This window comes from Podarcis cretensis, assembly GCF_951804945.1.
Source record: "Podarcis cretensis genome assembly, chromosome: 4".
NCBI classification, from domain to species: domain Eukaryota; kingdom Metazoa; phylum Chordata; class Lepidosauria; order Squamata; family Lacertidae; genus Podarcis; species Podarcis cretensis.
The window spans coordinates 65,605,479-65,625,839 of record NC_137173.1 but is presented as its reverse complement, the minus strand read 5'-3'; the positions used below and the strand labels follow the sequence as shown (position 1 = coordinate 65,625,839).

Here is a 20,361-nt window from a genome sequence, read left to right as displayed (position 1 = left end):
AGTTTTGCATTTTTCCCAATCTTCAATTTGCATTTTTTTTTTTTTAGTCTTCATGAAATCTCACCGGCATTTTAATATACACCTTTATGTTTGTAATTTTTCCTAATATGCAAATTTTCCCAAAGCAGTTTCCCCTAATAGAATGCATTTTGTATGCTGCTTTCAATAATGTGCATTTATGTCACATTTTATGCTGGTATATGCATTTTTTTTGGAGAGAACTTTGCTGGAGAACTGCATTGCAAAATTCAGAAAAATGTGAATTTCAAAGGATGCCTCTTTTGGTTCACATATTGTTTTGGAAATTGCGAACTAGTTCACCTTTAAATTTCTCCCCAATCCCCAATGAGTTCCTGCTGCAGGCTGAGTAAAATGTAGATTCACTTTCTCACTGCATACTTCTAGATCCGTGGTTCCCAACACGCCCTACAGGGGGGCAATCTGATTGTTAAGGGGGGAAATTTGAGAATGAGTTAGACCAAATTAATGACCTTTTAGGCTTCCTCCACGTGAATAGGAGTTCACTTTTTGAATAATAAGAATTATATGTCACGGGGGGAGGGAGCACCAGGATTTTAGAGATGCTTAGGTGGGACATGGTCAAAAAAAGATTAAGAACCACTGTTCTAGATGGAATAGGGATTTGCACAACATATCCTTTTTTTAACAACAACCACCTACTACTACAAAAGGGATGCGGGTGGCACTGTGGGTTAAACCACAGAGCCTAGGACTTGCTGATCAGAAGGTCGGCAGTTCAAATCCCCGCGACGGGGTGAGCTCCCGTTGCTCAGTCCCTGCTCCTGCCAACCTAGCAGTTCAAAAGCACGTCAAAGTGCAAGTAGATAAATAGGTACTGCTCTGCCGGGAAGGTAAACGGCGTTTCCGTGCACTGCTCTGGTTCGCCATAAGTGGCTTAGTCATGCTGGCCACATGACCCGGAATCTGTACGCCGGCTCCCTCGGCCAATAAAGCGAGATGAGCGCCGCAACCTCAGAGTCAATCATGACTGGACCTAATGGTCAGGGGTCCCTTTACCTTCACCTTACCTACTACTACAAGTGGTTGTTTCCAGCTTAACTGTTCTGATACTACAAGGAGTTTTAGCTGCACAGTGGAACTTCCTCATGCTCTCCTCTTACCGTGTCCCCCCACCTGTGCCCCATAAACCTTCACTGGAGGGAACAGATTTAGGGGTTGCGTGGGGGGTGCACAGGGAGAGGAGAGGAGAGAGAACCTGGCAATCATTGCTCTAGCGGAACTCTTTAGTTGGATACCACCCACAACATTTTTGCGGTTTGGAAAGTGATGGGGAAATGCATTGAAAGGGACAAACAAATGGCCAATGGGAAGACATGTAAATGCCCTGCAAACAAATCAGGATGAATTCTGGATGAATGCTCATTGTTGCATAACCACTCCATACACAAATCAGAATAAATGCTCAATAAACACTGGATATAATCTAACATCAGTGCATGTTTCATGCAAGCAAATGAGGATGAATGCTGAATAGATAGAGCATGTTAACTAATATAGAGCACAATAGTATGATTAATATGCAAAGGAAATTGAAAAAGGAAGGTAAGAAAACAATGTACTATTCTTATGCTTCAATAAGGTGTGGGGGGCATACTTTATTTTGCTGAGGTTAATTCTCTGTTTAGCTGTAATGATAACTGGATTCTTATCACATTATAGTACAGAGAAGCTCTGTTCCAGTTCATGGTGGATACAGCAGTGCTTTTGGGGGCCAATGCTTCACGCGCAGAGTTGGACATGAAGTCTGTGTTGAAACTAGAAGTTAAAATTGCTGAGGTTAGTGCTTTTCTAAATGTGGGTTTAGCTGCATTTGTGGCAACTGGATGTCCAAAGGGGTAGACATGGCTTCACTTCTTCATTCACTTGGTGCTTTCCTGGAGTTCCAATGCAGTGACAAAGTGTATCTTTTATTTTTATGTTGTGAACTGCCCTGTGATCTTTGGATGAAGGGCAGTGTATAAATACAGCGGTACCTCGATTTTTGAGCATCTCGGAAGCCGAATGCCAAAAACCTGGAAGTAAATGCTTCCATTTTTCAATGCGCCTCGGAAGTCAAACAGCTTCCACTGCTTGTTTTTCAATTTTCTCCATTGAACTTGCAGCCAGCCCTTTGCAACTCGGTTTTAGAATGTTTTGGAAGTCAAACAGATTATGTTTGAGAACCAAGGTACCACTGTATAATAATAATAATAATAATAATAATAATAATAATAATTAATTTGATGAACTGGCAAGATATGTCCACAAGTAGGCAACTGCCAGTAGCACATCCAGGAATAAGTTTGATACTCAAAGGATTTCAGGGTTGAACAAGAATATAAATGTAAATGAGCAGGAGCTGTTTACAGCTGCTGCTAAATAACCTCTAGGTTAGATTACTATAATGAGTTATATGTTGCGCTAACACTGAAAACAATTTGGAAATTTCTGGTGGTGCAAAATTCAGCGGCCAGCCTGCTCACCGGGGCAAGACACCTTGAGCATATAATGCCAATCCTGACCTGACTGGCAATTAGTTTCCAGGCCTAATTGCAGTGCTAAATTTGAAGACAGCATCAGTAGTTTACAATAATTTCTTCCTAGACCACTGGTTAGTTAGTTTTCTAGATTTTCCTGTCTTTCAGATACATTTGATGTAGAGTAGGTATCCACCTGGGATTATGAAACTGAACATCATTTCATACTGGAAGGGATAGATATTAGTATGGATAAAGATGAATTTCATTGTGTTACATAGGGGGAAATGTAAAATGTTTATGGAAAAAGAAGATTTTTTGCTAATGAATCATAATAATAGGTTTGCAACTTATTTTATTGAAAACTGAACAGGTAACATTGCTATTCATACCTTGTCGCACCCAGATTATGTGAGTGTTGGCAAAGTCAGAGTGGATTTGTGGAGGAAAATAATATTTGTTTGCATTTATATTTTGCAGATAATGATTCCTCATGAGAATCGAACCAGTGAATCTATGTACAACAAAATGAACATATCGGAACTCAGCACCCTGATCCCTCAGGTTGGTTGAAGTTAATTGGAAAATGACTATATTAATGCCTGATTGGACTGTGTAATTACCTTTCAAACTGAAAGGTTCTTCAGATGTGCATAAGATGGCAATTTAAATGAAATTAGTTGAAACAGGTGTTCACTATTATTATTTTAAATACAGCTGCATTTTTATTTAAGTTTCAAAATATTTGTGATGTTGTGCAGTGAACTTCAACTTTGAAATTAGGCAAAACTTTTAAGTCGTTCAGCTAATGGTAGGTAATTAACTTATAAGCTTTTGTTGTTGTTGTCTGCAAGAGTCAGGAACTGAACCTTTGCTGTGTTTCAGTTTGACTGGCTGGGATATATCAAGAAGGTGATAGACACCAAGCTTTATCCTGAACTTAAGGACATAGATGCTTCAGAAAATGTCGTTGTTCGTGTGCCCCAGTACTTCAAGGATTTGTTCAGGATACTAGAAAGTGAAAGAAAAAAGTAAGGATTTCTAATTTGCTTTGTGTATGTTTTTTGCTCAGAAACAATCCCTGACTTTTCAGTATAATGTTTAGGATCTTGGCATACTGTGGTTTGTTACCACTTTGTTTTCAAACCACAGGTGGACCCTTTCAATTATTTCTGTCTCTGGGGTTGCTATGAAAACAAAATCATGTGAATGCTGCAGCAAGAGAACTCATTGCTAGCAATTCCAGGTGAATGGATCCCCCCCCCCCCAGTGCAAAGCCTTTCTGTGCTTGGGGAAAAATGTGGAAATTGAGGCGATCATTATAGGAATCCTCTTACGACTGGGAAGGCATATCATATTGACTGAACAATTCGTTGCTCTTCAGCCATAAGTCCGGTTTGTTTCATGAACACTGCAGATACTAATGATAGCAAAGTGAAAAGATGCTGCTCTGAGCCATTGAAACAGAGATGCTCCAAGAGGGTCCTGCTGTTTTCGCAGAAAGGGCCCATGACTTCTGCAGAAGCCATGGGTACTGCATAGTAAAGGTCCATTACCACAACGTGGCAAGTTCTACAGAATTGTGAAAATAATGCTAGTGACTATGGGTTGTCTTCTATGTTATTCAGTGGAGAGAAGAGAAGGAAGCAGGGAAATTACTGAGAGGAAAGGTAAGGGGTGAAAGACACAATAAAAGGAAATATGTCAGTGAGCCCATTTGGAACAGGCTCAGGTGACTTCGCTTGCCTCACTCTTTCTCCCAGAACGCAGTTGGTGGTAGATTGTCCTGCTGGGGGGAGCAGGAAAACTTAACTGGAACAGGCTTTGCTGTAAAGTACAGATTTTATTTTATTTTATGATTTGTGTGTGTGTAAAAAAACAAATAGCCAGTGTAGATCTCCTCCCCATATCTGTATCAGTAGTGGGAGTTTTTATCAGCAATGCATATTGCAGGTGTGTGGAGGAAATGATTAAATCCCTTCTATCTCCCTGCTAGAGTCCTGATAGGGTCTCCATACTGGCTATGAGAGAGAGGGGGGGGAGTGCATGCAACCCTGCCACTGACCAAAAAAAGAGTAAAGCAGTACTGCATGTGACTATTGTCATATGTACTTTGGTCCTCAGGTGGTCTTCACCTGCTTGTCCCCTTCTTTTTTTAATTGGTTCATTTTGCTAGCACCCAAAAGGATATAAAATGCATCAGACAGGATATATTCCCCCCCAATAACTAAAATAGTGCAGTTCCTCTGTCCTTGGAATTAGGCCAGTTTGATATCCTGATTATTGATAACTTTCTGAGGCGCAGCAGGGTCCAGTTTTGATTGGCCCACAATGTTTTTATCGATGAATTGGTTTTATTCATCAAGTAACACTGAAACCCTACATTTTGAAAAGAACGTGATGGTGTGAGGGTTGTGTCCCATTCTGCATAAGCAAGCAAGCATTCTGCTTCCACAACAGGACTTATCCTTCCTATTCTGTCCCTGTGCCCCACGCCCACATTTGTTCTGGAGGATGCCCCAGGTGCACAGGGCAGCTGCACAGGTGAGGAAAGGAGGGCAGATTTAAAGGTGCAAGTCTGTTGCACAAGCAAAACAGCCAGTGGCGTAGCATGGGTTGTCAGCACCCGGGGCAAGGCAAGTAATTTGCGCCCCCTAACCCTGGATTTGCGCCCCCTAACCCTACCCCTACCCCTAACCCCCAGATGTTGCGCCCGGTGCGGCCGGCCCCACCTGCACCCCCTACGCTACGCCACTGAAAACAGCAGTGTTATATACTACACATAACCAGTTATAATATTTATCTCGGCAACATTCACTTTTGTGTTCTGTTGAATCAATCAAAATAGTGTCAGAGTGCTTAAAAAAAAAATAGGGAGATACGTTATTGGCTGTCTTTAATTAGGTAGAAAAGTCTAGCACGGCCAAAATGCTCTGAGGTAGTGGCAGTGGGGGTGAAGTGCCATATTACTGCTAGCTCTGACTCTGAAAAATGTGTTTTTAATGTCTTTGAGCATTAGTATTAAGAGATCCAGCCATGCAGAAGCCTCAGGTGTATAACACTGGATTACAGAAGTATTATCACATTCTATATCCGAAAATGCTGAATAAGGCACAATGTACCATGGTGCTTAATTTCTAAAAACGGCAGGCACAGGCCTTAAAACCTTGTCTCCTGGAACCTCTGCCCTCTAATCCTGAATGAATGTGGGCTGATAAGTGGGGTGAATTTATCTATATAGGCTCAAAGACTCTCCCTTTTTAAAAAAAAAAATCAATTGATAGGTTTTCAGAACTAAAGTTTGATTTCTGGGCTAACCCCTGCTATGTTCCACTTCCAATTAAGCCAATAAATACCATGTTTACTTCTCTGTAGTAGGAAGCCTATTCCTTTAGTTTATATGGTTGCACTTGCCATCTGAATTGCCCTGCAAGTGTTTCATTATTACTGTGTGAGTAGGATGTGTGAGATATTTGGTGATGTATTGTTGATGGTTTGGTAAGGATCACCAGATATCACGACATGTTGTGGCCAACTAACTTGTACTCAGAATAGACCCGCTGAAATGAATGAACATGACAAACTTATTTCAATGGATCTACTCTGATTAAAAGTTGCAATACATCCCATTACATTGAATTAAGGCAAACTTTCCTATAGATTTTGTAGCTAGATTGTTTCTGCTTTATTAGTTTGTGAGTACTTGGTGTGTGTGGGGAGAACACCCATTCTTTGCACAGGAGCACTAACGCCAAATTCCATCTCAGGAGGCAAAACTGTTGAAATATGCTCCAAATGGAAGATCCACCATCATTCACACACCAAATGGCTGATATCATGCAACCGCTTCTGTCTAACAGGTTTTTGTGAATTTGGTCATTGCTCATTAATTTTCAAGGTGAAGCTGCTACCATTGCAGGTAGTGCACTGATCTGAGGAGGGGTGGTGGAATCTAGTCACCTATTTATTTATAGTCTCAGACAGCTGTACATTACAACACATGGGTCTAACTGTCTGACATAAAGATGTGTCTGCTTTGACAGGACTATTGCCAACTATCTGGTATGGAGAATGGTTTATTCAAGAATATTTAACCTCAGCCGACGCTTTCAGTATAGGTGGTTGGAGTTTTCAAGGGTAAGTGAGAGATTTTGATATCAACATGCCCTGTGTGCCTATGAAGCTTATGAAGACAGCAGTTGATAGATGGATTCTGTGAGTCCCTCTGCTTCCAGCTAGCAAGCTTGAATTCAATGCATTTAAAGAAGTTGGAGAACATTACCTAACCTCTCTCAGGACATCAGGACTCTAGTCTGGGCACAGAGATGAATGAAAAATTCACAGGTTATCTTTTTTTTTACATCCAAGTCTTTCTCCCTTTTATTGCAGCATCATGTTTCTGTGTTATGCTGTGATTTTCCTTCTTTAACGGCTGGAATTTGAAGCAGAGATAAAGGATGACATCATTGCTTGGGACTCTGTAATGAACTGAATAGAACTGAGAATTTACAAACTGTAGAGCTAGCAGTACCATTCCTAACTTAAGATATTCTAGGGCTTTCCACATTTACCATTTATAGTGACATAGTTGTTGTTTGCTCCAGTGAAATGGTAGCTGATTGTCTGCACCTTTGTTCACACGTTGCTATTATTAGAGAGTGAGTTTTCCTTTCCACACTAATAGTGAGTGGTACCCAAATTGAGAAAAAGTTCCACAGCTGTATCAAACCCCTAATGTATCCTAGTGTTCCTCCACCCAGTCAATGTTGGAGTTATGAGCATATGCATGTGGACAACCCTTTTGTGGCTGTTCAATGCCTAGAATTCCAGAACGCTGCTCTTGTGGGAGTACGGGAGATTAGAAGAGGAAATACATGTCTGCCTGATTTGCGGCAAATCTGGTTATAGTCATGGAATGTTGTTTGGTCAAAACAGGTAATCCAGGGGACAACCTCCTTACTGCCTCAGTGGGATAAATGTGTAAACTTCGTGGAAAGTGCTCTCCCTTATGTTGCTGGAAGAATGTTTGTAGATCTGCACTTCCAAGAAGACAAGAGGGATATGGTAGGTGCATTTTTGTGTCTTTGAAATTGTGCTGCTGCCTTCTACATTTTCTGCCCTCACCTCCTTCTCCCTCCGTCATTATCATCGCCACCACCACCTCCTCCTCCGTCCCTCACTCCTTCCTCATCCTCTACTGCATCCTCTTATACATTCTTTCTCCCCTTATCATTGCTGTCACCTGCTCCCTGACATCCTCGTCACAGCAGGACCACCCTTCCTCAGAGCAAAGCATTGTGGGTGATGTGGCCCAGAGATCACTTGTGCCATTACCACTTTGATGTGATGGTGGCACCGGAAACTACCTTAATCTGACCACTGGTGCTTTGTGGCCCCTTCTCCACTGCAACTTTAACCATTGTGTAGTATTTCATAGGTTGTCTTTAGGGCTATTTGTTACTATCATGTTTTTCCCCAGAATAGCTGGAAAGATCAAATGACAAATGAGACATTTTAGTAACTGAGAAATGCCATGATCTTACATAAGTATGCACAGAATTGTAGAATGCTATCCTGTGAACATTTACTTGAATAAATCTCACTGATATCATTGGGGCGTATTCTGGAGGATGGATGGGGACTGGGTCATAGACTAGTTGCCAGGTTGATCTCTCTTTTTAAAAAGATGGCATCTTCTATTTTCTTCAGTCTGCCTTTCCTTTTCCTGTGTTTCAGCTATTTAGATGACACCAAACCATCCCCCCTCTTAGTTTGTAGAAGGTCCATGCTGAATAATGAATTATGGGAAGCGTGGTATTTTTGTATTTAGTCACTGATGAGCTCATGCCCTGGATGTTTTCTTGTCTCCCTCCTTTTATCAAAGAGATATTATTTGTGTCTAAATATAGCACTGTTTTTGACCTACAGTCTAGGCAGCATTTCGTACGGCTACGCCTGAACAATTTTGATAACAACTCTGATGGTATGAATAGATTTCTCCTCCCACCCCTACTGCTACAGCTGGTGCATAAAAACCAGAATATACACCAGGGTCCAATTGTAGAGCTAGAATATGAACTGCCAACCTCCAAGTACAGGGAGTTCACCTCATTAGTGCACTAAGTTAATTGAAACAGTGCTCTGCCATCAATATCTCCAAGTTACCTTATTCCCTGGGATGCAGTTTACTCCCGACTGTTGAATGCTTGGTCATATTTAATGCCAGGGCTTTACTGGCTTCCATATTGTATAAAAATGATGTGATATTTAAAGGCTAGTAATGAATCATGAAAATGAGATGCTACAATCCCCTTCGGTTGTTTAGATAAGGACATTATTTTCCCCCACTTAGGTCAATCTCCAAACTTTCAATCAGGGAGGTGATTCACCTGACATTACTGGCACTTCCACACAGCATTTTGTTATGGAATTGGTGCCATTCATGCCTGGAAGCTTCGCATGACACTGTCTTCACCAAAATGCCATCCCACGAGATTTTCCCATTGAATCTGGATTTATCCTTTTTGTGGAAAGTCCAATAAGTAAAAAAAATGTGGAAATGGTAAATCCAGAATGGATGAGGAAAACAATGGGATGGCATTTGCTATGCTGCCGTGGAACATGGAGGCTCCACTTCAGCCATCCTGGCTAATTTGACCTATGGACAGATTTCTCGTCTTTCCTGAATTGCTTCTGAATATCAGTTTCTGGAGAGTGCTCCTGTTCTTGAATCTTGGTTGCTGGTTTCCCTCGGCTGCTTTGAGAACACAGTGCGGGCCTAGATGGGCCATTGGCCTCATCCAGCATACTCATCTTACATTCTTATGATGCTGCATGTATGATGCAGAAAATGTAACCAAGTGCACAGAAAAACGTTGCATGGAAGTGTCTTTATTACACTGCTATGTATTCATATTATATTTAGGTTACAGTCAGCCACTGATGCTCTTGTACAATTTCCTTGGGCCCATATATATATATATTGTCACATATCAGCTCTGATCTATCCAATAAAAGATTTTTTTATATTATTTTCATAACCATGTTCTTCCAGTTCTTAAACACCTGAAGAGTAGTCTTGGAGTTAAAGGGTAGAAAATACCGTATTTTTTTCGCTCTATAGGACGCACCTGACCATAGGACGCACCTTGTTTTAGAGGGGGAGAACAAGAAAAACAAATTCTCCCCATCTCTGCTCAGCGCCCCTTCAGCGAAGCGGCAGGAGAAACGGAGCCCCTTTCATTTATCCTCCCGCTTCGCTGAAAGGGCGCCGCGCAGCTCTCCCTCTCTGTTGAAGCCGGGAGAGTCTTGCTCTCCCGGCTTCAGCAAAAGGAACCCGAAGCCTCCGGAGTGCAGCAGGAGGAGAAATGGAAGGGGCTCCGGAGGCTTCAGACGGCTAGCCTTGAAGCCTGGAGAGCGACTGACCCCTCTCGCTCTCCAGGCTTCAGCGAAAGCAACGCGCAGCCTCCGGAGCACAGAGGGAGCGCTCCCTCTGCGCTTCGGAGGCTTCGCGTTGCTATCACTGAAGCCAAGGAGCCCTTCATTTTTGGAGGGGAAAAAGTGCGTCCTATAGAGCGAATAATACGGCAAATGGAAGGGAAACTTTGCTATGGATTCTAATGTTTATACTTTCATAGGCACCAATCCCACACTAATTTAGTACAATTAGTGACATCTAGCTGGGGACCAGATGAGCACTGTAGATGAGCATTTTGATTTGCAGATGTGAACACATGTCCAGATGTGTACATCTGTTTTGGCTACACACACACACACACACACGGCTGCTTCTGCATGCAGAGCCCCTTCACTGAATTGGACAGAAAGTCTTCAGAGCATTTCACATTTCTTAAGTAATTATGGTAATATTTGTTGCAGATGGCAGAATTGACTGAAGGGATTCGTTGGGCCTTTATGGACATGCTGGAGAATGAAAACACCTGGATGGATTTGGGAACAAAGAGAAAAGCGATTGAAAAGGTAAAGGCATTTAAATACATTCAATTTTTGGATGAATGGGATTATCCATCCGCAATCTGTTTGAAAAGATGTCGTACGTGTGTATATTTGCTGTAAAATTCTGTGTACCCCATTAACTTTATCGAGTATCTTGTTTAATCTTCGTTGTTACTTGCTTCAGTGGTTTTTAGACTCTTGGTCTTACACATAAACAAGCTAATAAATTATGTGGGAAATATGTTATTGCCAGAAAATCAGCTAGTTCTCCTACTACATTATTCAAGTCCTGGAACTGAGATTGAAATCACTAGATTGCCCCTTTATGATGCTTCTGTGATCCTGAAGGCTTACAAGTTGTTGATACATGGGGACATGAGGAAGATGTATCTAAAATGTGCTAAACATGCTTTGATGGGCTTTTTTTAAAGGGTTGCACTTCTGATATTTCATTGGGGTTCACATTTTCAGTACTGATGCAGGTTATTCAGTAAACATTCTGGAATATAGCTATAATGACTGCATTCAGTTAAAGGAGAATACATAGCATCTTCTAGGTTCTGATATTAAGAAGTTGACCTTATATTTAGGAGATTTGTCTCCAGAAGGGGAGATGCCACACCAAAATAGTATTCATTATGAGGCCCACAGTCTATTTTCAGTCAGAAATCATACTGTGATGGAACATAAACATTTGCGGCACAATCCTGTGTACATGTCCACTCAGAAATAAGTCTCAGCGGATTCAGTTCCCAGTGATTTCCCAGTTCCCAGTGAATTCAATAGGACTTAATAACCAAATAAACATGATAGGATTGCATGAAAATATAAAAACAGTACACCCGATGAGAACTTCTCTTGGCTTTCTCTCTTGTGGTGTTTCAGTCTTTCTTAAAGACTTTGTTACGCTGCCAAAATTTTCACTGATCAACTTCTGGTTTGTAGAAATGGGGCGTGCTGAATGGGATTGTGACCTTTTTTCCAGTGCACGGCTGGTTCATTTTGTTATATATGAAGAGAAAAATAAGATATGTTGTTTCTTCTTTTCATTACTTCTGTTCAAAAGTAAACAAGAGGATTTGTGGGTCTTACTCATTCACATATTACTGTACAGGTCGGAAAGCAGAAAGCTGAAAAGGCAAGTGATTCTGTAATTCAAGGGCAGGGAAACTTTTCAATCTTAAGGGCAGCATTTCCTTCTGAGTAACCATTTGTGCAAAAGAAGTTGGAGCAATGTACGTAAATTTTACCTTCGTAGACTAGCCTAGTTTCTGCACACACTCTCACACCCCACTCAATCTTGTGTCCAGGGAAGCAAGATCCATTATCTGATCTCAAGGACACATTCTAGCCAGGGGGGGAAAAGGAAAGTGTGAGGAAGGCTTGTGGCATGACTTCAGGGTGTGGTCTGGAAAGAGTCCCAGATAGTCCCAGACAGAGAGAGCTAGAGGGCTGCATTTGGACCTGCCATTTCCCACCCCTGCTGTAATCCTATATCTGCTTACCTGGGAAGAAAGCCCCATGAATTCCATGGGAATTGCTTATGGAAAGATGTATAGACTTGCGCTGCAACTCATGTTTCTCCTTTTGCTTCTTGTAGGAACAAATGGAGACCTGGCTTGTCAGGGGTGAAAGGGATTAGCTTTTATATGAGGAAGTGGCATTCGAAATATGTGATTTTTTTCCAACTGCAACCCAGAAGTACCATATTTTTCGCTCTATAAGATGCATCAGACCATAAGACGCACCTAGTTTTTGGAGGAGGAAAACAAGAAAAAAAATATTCTGAATCTCAGAAGCCAGAACAGCAAGAGGGATCGCTGCGCAGTGAAAGTAGCGATCCCTCTTGCTGTTCTGGCTTCTGGGATAGCTGCGCAGCCTGCATTCGCTCCACACACACATTTCCCCTTACTTTTTAGGAGGGAAAAAGTGAGTCTTATAGAGCAAAAGATATGGTAACTCTTACAATGTGCTGTATCTCACATGCTCAAATTAGCTCTGAGTCACAATATTTTCAAAGCTTTGTGTGATAGTAGAAAACCAAAGGAATGTGGCTTGTTCACAGGTGCTCAAGCATTCTTGGAACCATTCTGTTGCAATCCTCCATTTTAAACTTCCAGGGGAGAAGCTCATCCAAATGCCAAGTGGCACACAGAATGACACTTTTGAAAAATACATGAGTACACAGAGGCAGAGGGGAAGAAATGGCGTCTTCGCCTTATTTGTCGAAGTGATTGGGTAGCATCTTATTGGCAAATGCCCTCTGTAAAGGGGTCTTGTGTACAAGCTGCAGCTGAGTCATTTTCCATGCTGTGCTCAGATGAAAAGAGTAGGAATTAGATTGCCCCCCTCCCCATTCAAAAACTAAAGTCCAAAATCTTTGGATTTAAATAGTGCATTGCTTTCAAGAATCAATTCAAAAATAAGAGAATTGAAACATCCTACACATTCTGAAAAAACCCCAGTAACAGGGTATGTTTTACAATAGCAGTTGGTCATACTCATATTTTATACGGCTGCAAAATAAAAGACTGAAAACCGTGTCAGGGACACCAGCTGGATGTGAATTGCAACCTTGCTTAAAGGAAATGTCAGGCTTGGACCTCAGAAACATGGGAAATGCATGAAGTGCAAGATTTGGGTTGGACTGAAGACAAAGGATGCAGCTCTCAGCTGTGTTACATAATCTCTTGTCTTCACCTTCTTGACATATTTGAATTGTTGCGTATCCACAAATCAAGGTGCACACAAAGCTATAAAAAGCAGCATTGCTTGATAATAACTTTTTTGGTGAAATGTTTGGTGCAAGGACATAGGCGCCGACTCCATGGGGCCTGAGGGGGCCCGAGCCCCCTCAAAAATTCATTTGGGGGGGGGGCTCTGCCCCCCCAATAATTTAAGAAAATTATTAGTTATATTATGCTTTGTAAAATCACAAAATTATGTTGGTATTTTTTATTTTCCTTGTTTGACGATAGTTACCTTTTAAAATACATTCAGTAATGAGTTAAAACAAATAATTATTACGGTAGTAAAAGAGGCGGCACGAGTAGTTTTGCTCGGTGCGTGCGACTGGCCCAGCCCCTCTTTCCTTTTCCTCTCTTCTGCTCTCCCGCCGGGCGCCTGAGGGAGAGTTACTTAGCGGTTCTGAGGAGCCGCTGTTGTTTTGGCAGGGGAAAAACCGCCGCCTGCGAACCGCCGAGCTCCCTCTCTCTTTCCAGCCTCTCTCTCTCTCTCTCTCTCTCTCTCTCTCTCTCTCTCTCTCTCTCGCTATGGCCAAGGAGGAGAAGAAGCCCTTCAGCCAGTCTATGGCCGAGTGGCGGAGGTTCATCTACAACCCCAACAGCAGCGAGTTCCTGGGGCGAACGGTCAAGAGCTGGGGTCAGGAGAGCGAGCGAGCGCGCGCGCGGGGAAGGGAGGGGAGGGGGCGGCCGGCACGAGGGCCGGTGGGAGGCGAGGCGCGGCAGGCACTTGCCTTGCCCACCACGCATCTCTCTCCTTCTCGGTCTCTCTCCCTCCCTCAGCTGGCGAGGGGGCCACGAGGCAGGCGGCAGCAGCAGCAACGGGCCGGGAGCGGCTCTTAGAAAACTTCCCGGGGCAGGACCCCGGTATGGGCCCCCCCAATATTTTTTATAAGTCGGCGCCCCTGTGCAATGATGTGACCCAATGAGATACCTGTCGGGTGAAAATTTCAGCAGTGAGGGATTTCTGTGTCAGAAATGTTTTTTAAGAGCTGAACTCAATGCTACATTTGCCTTTGGAATGCCGCTGAACATGGGCTCTCTATGGTGAGTTCTCCTGCTCCTCAGGGTAACATTTAAAAGCGCTTGCCACATGACTTGGCTCCCTCAAGTAGCAAGTAACTCTCTGCATATTTGTTGCTGTAATGTGGATTGGGTTGATAGGTCTTTATGGAGCTGTCACATACTGGGAAATGTTACTGTGAGGAAAGTAGGAAATGCTGCAGTTTTTAAGGAATAGGGTGATCTTATTATGAGAGTCATTTAAAACTTTCTAGAAGGCCTCATTATACCTGGCTGCCAGATGGCCTGTTAAAGGCAATAACATTAAATGAAACTCAATTTCCTTACTGATGCCTTATTGCTGTGCATGTCATCTGCTGCCCCAAGTCAAGCTTGTAAACTTCCTCAGCAGGGGTAGCTACAGTTTTAAGAAGGACCCTCAGCAGGATTGTCACTTGAAGGGTCTCTTCTTGCATTGGGGATCTCCAGCTGTCACCCTGGCCACTGGGCTTTATTGGCATTTTTTGAGCTTCCCTCTGGGCCATTGGTGAGGGCCAGCCAAGCCAACTACTAGCACACCCCTAGAATATTTTGTGTTTTCATTGGGTATGTTTGAATAATTTGATCTTCTTTCTGGGAGAGAAAGGTGCTACATTCATAGGAGCAGAAGAAGCTGTCATACACAGTGCCAGACCATTGGTCCATCTAGCTCAGGGGTAGGCAGCCTAAGGCCTGGGGGCCGGATGCGGCCCAATCGCCTTCTCAATCTGGCCTGTGGATGGTCCGAGAATCAGTGTGTTTTTACATGAGTAGAATGTGTCTGGGTTATTTGTGGGGCATAGGAATTTGTTAATTTTTTCTCTCCAAAATATAGTCTGGCCTACCACATGGTCTTTGGGATGTAGGTGGCTCTGTGGGTTAAACCACAGAGCCTAGGACTTGCCTATCAGAAGGTCGGCGGTTCGAATCACCGTGACAGGGTGAGCTCCCATTGCTTAGTCCCTGCTCCTGCCAACCTAGCAGTTCGAAAGCACATAAAAGTGCAAGTAGATAAATAGGTACGGCTCTGGCAGGAAGGTAAACGGCGTTTCCGTGCGCTACTCTAGTTCGCCAGAAGCGGCTTAGTAACGCTGGCCACATGATCCGGAAGCTGTATGCCGGCTCCCTCAGCCAATAAAGCGAGATGAGCGTCGCAACCCCAGAGTCGGTCACGACTGGACCTAATGGTCAGGGGTCCCTTTACCTTTACCTTACCACATGGTCTGGACCAGCCCGCGGCTGAAAAAGGTTGCTGACCCCTAATCTAATTTCAGCCCACGGCTGAAAAGGTTGCTGACCCCCACAGCAGGTGCTGCAACCTTCCCAAAGGCGCACCCCTCTATTGTTGCCATGTGTACAACAGGCTCCTCACCTTTAACTTACTCTCCCAAAGGGTGGGTCTTTATGGGCAGGACCAGCATGCATGTGGTGGCAAAGATGGAGCCAGTGATTGAGTTTCCCCCTCAGACGATAGCCATTGCACAAAAGGAGATTGTCTGTAAAGGGCTTTGATCTTTGGGAATTCCATTATGAATGGACTTAATCTGCACTCCCAGGACTAAGGTGAATGTTGGAACTTACTTATATGTTGGTTTTTTCACACCCCAAATGTTCCTGTTCTGGGTACAAAAAGCATATCAACATACATTTTTTTTAGAATGAGTGCACTGAGGGAAAACAGAATAGCATTTAAATGCAAATTGTATCATGGGTTTATTTTTTGAACCACAGATTAATGTGCAAATGAGATAAAATATCCTTATGCGTGAGGACCATGAAGAAATGGCATGGATCATATGAACAGCCTGATCTGACCCTCCCTGTGTGAAAGCCAAGGTGGTTACTGTGTTTCCTTCTCCTTTGTTGAAAAGAAAGGCTAATGAAATCTATAGCATAGGACTTTGACGTGGCACTGCTGAATGTTGCTTAAAGGAATAACAAATATTTAGTACACTGTTAGGAACACCTACAGTAGCAATATATTTCTATGCACAATTTGATCCAGTTAAACAGATCCCAAATGCTCTTGTATTCTTTTCTCTTTTTTTGAGTCAGAGTGCAGTTCATGCACAATTCTCTGGATGGAGCTCAAGGTGCTTCCATAGAGACTGTAGACAGCTCAATAATCAGTGGTCACCACTATGCTCCTCTCCAATGTGTTTCACATTAATTTAAGGAAGATTTTAAATTAACAACCCATATTACTCCTTTCCATTTAAGGCTACTTTCCCACAAGGCTTGAATCAGCCTTGGCTCAAATCAGTCTGCAACGCAAATGCAAAAGTTACATAGCCAATGATATACTTTTAATTCACTTTCCATGCTAACAGCATTATAAACATATGGCAGAAAGAGCAGAGGAGACTTTTCCAGGTAGTTTTATACACAACAGACTCTCCTCAAAGTATGTTACCTCATTAAAAACAGTTTTAACCTTTTAAGAATGATTCTTATTTGCCCCCTAAGTAAGTTGCACACATTTTAACACCTTTTATTCTGTGCAAGATTTTCTCCTCATTAACAAACCTAGGATATTAATTGAAATTAACCCTCTTCATTCAAGAATATATGTCCCTTGTTCCCCCACTCCTCTGCCCTGCCAATGGGAATAAAAGTGCTGGCTAGCCTCGGCACCCTCTGTGAGTTGAAGGGTGATGGTCTGAACCTGGGAATCTGTTTCTACTCGTGCCACCCCCTTGCATGAGCCTGAATCCTAATGTCACCCTTCAGCCCCCAGAGAGTGATAGAGACAGTGATGGGGGGTGGAGGCAGAATGCCTGAAAAGGGCAATTGAGCAAGAATAATTCCAAATATGTCCCTACAAAATTCTTATATTCAGTCCCCTTGACACTGAGCAAGAGATTATGTACCAGTGGGTGTGTGCTTGTGTCTGCATGAAAACGAGGAGGTGTCCCTGTTATCACTGAAGAGCAGCATATTAAATGACTATTCTGGAGAGCAAAAATATGAGGCTGACAACATGCTCCAATCTTTCCCCCCTCCTTCCCCATCATCACAACTTCTGTTCCTCTTTTGTGTGTGATGCACTTCACACTGACTCCCAAGACTTAAAGGGATATTTTCCTATAGAAGCCAATTATGTGCATTTTATTCTTCCACTTTCTGTCGGGTCTTGGCACAAACTGTGCAATGGTAGCTCAAAAGTGTTGTTGTTTTTAAATGCCATTGTACCAAAAGATATAGACTCCCATTTTATCGTGTTTCTTGATTTACCACTTAAACGGCATTACTTTGCTGCCTCCTTGTCCTTTGGGTGTTTTATGCCATTGTGTGCCTGACATGCTCTGTAGCTCATTATGCTAGCTGGCCATAAATGTACTTAATCAATAATTCTCATCCTGGCCCAGCTCTGAGTCACCCTGTAGCCTCATAGAAAAGATGCTGAATGTGGAAAACACAATTTTCCAAAAGGGCTTTCCTTTCCCTCACATGAGACACATAGATAACAGGCTGCTCTGTCTGTGAAACTATTCTGAATATTGTGCTCCATAATAAGTGTTCTGTATAGAAAAGAGGTGGAGATAACCCAGGATTGAGTCTATGTTAATGTAGTGCTAACACGGATCCTCCTAAAAATGCTAATTTACTGCTGTTTCTTCCAAAACGAAAGCAAAACCCCACAAAAACCAAAGAAACACCCACCCATTATTTGGTGGCAGATAATCTTTGCGAGAAGCCAATGATTGCACATTTCTGCTGCCTTGGCACGATAAATGAATTTTATCACTTGATTTCTCCCCAGTCATAAATGTTTCTGAAAATGTTGGTGGAATGTGAGCAATGCAGGAGGGAGAGACTCTCATGACCTACCCACTAGCTGTGTGCATGCCATACCATTAAAGCAACCCCAAAGATTCCTGTGAGCTGTAGCTTCAATTCCCAACACCCTTAACAAAGTATAGTTCCTAACCAGGCACAGAAGACAGCTGTGCTGTCTTGGAATGGAGACTCAGAGAGTTCCATGAATTTTGCCAGTGTTCATGCTCTGACTGGAGTGAAAGGGGGAAATCAGATGTAACAGGGCAGAAGGACTGCTTACCTTGGTGGAAGAGATGGAGACAGGCTGAATTATCACAAAACTGGATTCACAAAACTGGAGATCTTAAGATCTCCCTTCACTGCCATCTCATCTTCAAATGGGCACCCCTGCTTTTTAACTAAAACGAAAATCTGGGCTGCTGCCATTTTTTAATTCTATGCCCAGGTACAACAGCCATACTGTGCATGCCAGAGTGCATCTAAAATTGTGGCAGTAATTGGAGAGAACTTTGAAGGGGCATATATACAATGGTGGATATGAGATGTTGAAGAAGCAGTAGCAGCAGCTGCCTTGAACCCCAACTGTGGGAGAAAGGTGGGATATAAATACATTAAATAAATCAGTGATAGTCTAGTAACATCTGGAGGATCACAGGCTCTGCCCTATGAGTATCCTGGAAGGCTTGCCTGAACAGAGGAATTCATCTGAATGGGATGGAGCAGAGATATAGGGAGCTATGGGTTGAAGAAGTTGCAGACATGTGAAGCATATGAGTGGTCTGATGGCAGGGTGGGTGCTTCTACTTTTTGGAGGGCCAGCTGTCTGTGAAAAGACACAACCATAATTTGTATTATTATTTAATTTCTATGCTGATTAATGCTAAGATAGGCTTCCAAGCAGTTGTATGACATTTCCTGAACAAAGTATGGATCTAGAATAACCAGGTGAAACGTATTCCTCTTCCCTGGCATGATCTGAAACTAATCGCCAAAACACATTTCGTTATCTCTTATCTTTTGGTGTTAGATGATTTGTTGCCGTCACCTTCTGCCTTGTTACCTGGCTGCTGCCAATGCTCAGTCAGTTGTACAGGAATGTCAGTTCCATTAATAACCTGAGCACTGCTCAGACAGATTGCGGGAGAACTGGTGAAGGGAAAGGAAATTGTATTTAACCCTGGGCCCAAAGCTGTCATTTTATTTCCAGAGCCCAGCATAACTCCATAAGGCTAACACAATTGTGTGAGATCAGAACACTTTTGGCCACTCTCATATTTGACATGGAAAAGGAAGAGAGGTGGACAAGGACAGTGCATGTATGTGCACACGGAAGGAGCTCTTCTAGTCAACTGGAATGCAACAACACACAACAAGTTAAGCAGCCATTCTCACAATTCTTTAAAGATCTGCATGTGACCTACTGGGGCTCCTGTCAGGACCTGGGCAGCTGCTAAGGTCCAAGCCCTAGGTAGGGTTCATTGGCAAAGATGTCTGGTCTTCCTGACGCCCCAGCCATGGGCTATTCCAGCACCATACATGCTTACAATACCTGTTAAAGATCTGTCCAACTTTGGATACATTCTGTAAGTTTTGGGAAGCCTCTTAACCTCACGTGGGTCAGTGTTACACCTGTGTACAAAAATCTTGCCAATCTACATAGCAACATTTGATGGGTTAATTGTGCATTTCTTTAAATCACAATGAACAGTGAGGAGGGAATCCAGATAACTGAGATAAAAGCAACAGCTCATTAAACAGGAAATTTAATGGCTGTATTTTGTAATGTGATCTCCCTTCAGCTTTTGGGCGATGAAGCTCTTGCACTAAAATATCATTCTGAATCAAGAGGGAAATTATTATTTTTTATCCTCCACCTTTGACTTAAGAGTTTACAAGACTTCAAACCCAGTCACTTTGCATTGTGCTACTTCAGGTAATGAAATATGTTACTGTTTTATTTTAGTATAAAATATATGTGTCCAATAATTGTATTATTCATTCATTTGTCCCCCGCCCCGCTTTTTTGCTAGCCAGAGTAAAAGATAAACAAAACACCCCAATACATAAAATGTCTGCACAATTTTTTTAAAAAATAAGAACCAACAATACCAGTGTGATTCTTTCTCTTATATGCTCAGCATATAAAACAAACATCCCAACTGAGTATAATACAGATGATGACTCAGTACTTAACACCAGGACAGATTTTTCTTTTCTTTTGCCAGCTACGTATTAATATGTTTAACAGCTCTGGCTATTTCTCTCTTAAGACCTTCTATAGCAGACATTTCCAGATGCAGTATCTTAAAACTTCCACTCACATGGGTGCTATTTAGTTTGAACTC

At 42.5% G+C, this 20,361-nt stretch overlaps 2 protein-coding genes across 7 annotated transcripts in view; one reads left to right on the top strand and one right to left on the bottom strand.

Annotated features, from left to right (window-relative positions):
- PHEX (phosphate regulating endopeptidase X-linked) overlaps window positions 1–20,361 on the top strand; it is a gene marked incomplete at its 5' end in the record, with an annotated part of 111,848 nt that overhangs the window by 48,347 nt on the left and 43,140 nt on the right. For all 6 annotated transcript variants that reach the window (XM_079972215.1, XM_079972212.1, XM_079972216.1 and 3 more), the window contains 6 exons: window positions 1,702–1,818; window positions 2,979–3,062; window positions 3,384–3,529; window positions 6,542–6,635; window positions 7,434–7,562; window positions 10,377–10,478. In XM_079972215.1, the coding sequence (XP_079828341.1) occupies window positions 1,702–1,818; window positions 2,979–3,062; window positions 3,384–3,529; window positions 6,542–6,635; window positions 7,434–7,562; window positions 10,377–10,478 (672 nt within the window). The remainder of the gene's footprint in view (window positions 1–1,701; window positions 1,819–2,978; window positions 3,063–3,383; window positions 3,530–6,541; window positions 6,636–7,433; window positions 7,563–10,376; window positions 10,479–20,361) is intronic.
- The window catches only part of LOC307213990 (uncharacterized protein), a 269,322-nt gene continuing 255,610 nt past the window's right edge, over window positions 6,650–20,361 (bottom strand). The window contains exon 6 of the mRNA XM_079972323.1: window positions 6,650–6,930. The gene's annotated coding sequence lies outside the window, so the exon portion shown is untranslated. The remainder of the gene's footprint in view (window positions 6,931–20,361) is intronic.